Raw genomic sequence first — 1761 nt, 5'->3', positions numbered from 1 at the left:
TCTACTCCAGGGTCCCAAGTCCTTTCGTCTTGATGTGCTCGCCAGATACACACCAGACAGCGACTTGCTCGTATGGCGCAGTGGGTATTCTCGTTCCTAAAGCGTTCGACGCAGCTCGAGTTCCTGAAGGGGAACGTCTCGAGGTTACGTATGTAACCATGGTTCCCCGAAGGGAACGAGACGCTGCGTCTCCCTGCCATACTCCCTGCATCCCTGCAGGCGCTCGCTTCCGCAGAAGCTAACAGGCGCGCTGGCCGGATGTGCCTTTATGCTTTCTGGCTGCTTACGTCACCCCGCTCGTGACGTCTCGCTTCGCTATTGGACTGATTTCACACAGGCTTCAGTACGGTGTCTCGCCGAGGGCGTTCCCAAAGCGTTCGACGCAGTGTCTCGTTCCCTTCGGGGAACCATGGTTACATACGTAACCTCGAGACGTTTCCTATCATTCTGATGAAGTAAACAATTCTAAATGTTAAAATTTTAGGTCTAACATCACCACAAGTGTTAATTTAGCCAAACTGCCTAAAATACTGACTCAATTATTCTATGCAGGAAATGCAAATGTGGTTCAAAATGTAAGCTTCCCCTTGATCTGTATTTATCTAAATAATCCCTCAGAGCTTTTTTTTGAGGAATGTGCAATGTTTCCTCTTTAGGAATGAAAAATGGTATCAGCGCCACTGTCTTATATAGCAGTGATGATGGAGACGGCTGCTACATCCAGGTGTCCAAGAGGCCCAACTCAATGGAGATGTCAGCCCTCACCCCAACGAGCTCCGCAAAGGTGGACCGACCTCGCAGCAACACGTCCAAGGCTAAACTAATGGCCAAGAAGCGAGTGATCCATATGCTCATTGTCATTGTGGCTATGTTCTTCATTTGCTGGATGCCCCTGTACTCCGTCAACACCTGGAAAGCGTTCGACCTTCCCTCAGCCCACAGGGCTCTTTCTGGAGCCCCCATCTCATTCATCCACCTGCTGTCCTACACATCCGCCTGCGTCAACCCAATCATCTACTGCTTTATGAACAAGCGCTTTCGAAAGGTGCTTCTCACCACCTTCTCCTGCTGCTGCTGGCCCTGCCACAGAAAAGGCTTCAGGGAAGGTGACGATGAGGTTACTGCCACCGGAGCGTCCATGTCTAAGTTCAACTACACCACTGTCAGCACAATGGGACCATGCTGATTCTCAGAGGACACAGGCTGGGCAAGACAGAGAAGAATTGGGGTTGATGTTGACATATTGTGAGGGTTTACTTTGGTAGAAGACTTAGATTGTTTATCACCTACTTGCAAACCACATGCTACATCAACATCAGTCATTGTTTTATGATCCATGATTGATCATGATTGATCATGTTGTTACACATATACTCTAGAGACTTGTATAAATGTATACGTAAGGTGGCGTCCAACAACTTGGTAGGAAAGGTCACACCAACCTCACCCTCTCCTGTCAAAGGTCTGTCACTCGCACTCATTAAGAACCAAAAAAGAGACCAAACGACTGCCTGCGACATTTCTTTCTGACTGAATTGGGATATCGTTTTGGTGTAGAAGAACCCCAAAATTGTCATTTTTACCATGAATAACAATCTGCGTTTGAGGGAAAGTTTGTGGCGTAGAGTTTGCTGCGGAAAAGTTTGGATCAGATGCGAGCAGGACAATGGCTCTTCAGGACGAGAAGAAACTCATTGGACACCTTTATTGACTGAGTGATAATGTTGAACTTGCTAGATGTTGTCAGAGTCAGCAAGACCA

At 47.6% G+C, this 1761-nt stretch overlaps 1 protein-coding gene across 1 annotated transcript in view; it reads left to right on the top strand.

Annotated features, from left to right (window-relative positions):
- LOC107702999 (cholecystokinin receptor-like) overlaps positions 1-1186 on the top strand; it is a 31782-nt gene extending 30596 nt beyond the window's left edge. The window contains exon 5 of the mRNA XM_016505490.1: positions 657-1186. Within this exon, the coding sequence (XP_016360976.1) occupies positions 657-1186 (530 nt within the window). The remainder of the gene's footprint in view (positions 1-656) is intronic.
- Positions 1187-1761: the final 575 nt, after the last annotated feature.

This window comes from Sinocyclocheilus anshuiensis, unplaced genomic scaffold (assembly GCF_001515605.1).
Source record: "Sinocyclocheilus anshuiensis isolate Anshui unplaced genomic scaffold, SAMN03320099.WGS_v1.1 scaffold1094, whole genome shotgun sequence".
NCBI classification, from domain to species: domain Eukaryota; kingdom Metazoa; phylum Chordata; class Actinopteri; order Cypriniformes; family Cyprinidae; genus Sinocyclocheilus; species Sinocyclocheilus anshuiensis.
Note: the sequence above shows the minus strand (reverse complement) of the source record. Positions and strands in the feature narration are given on the sequence as shown.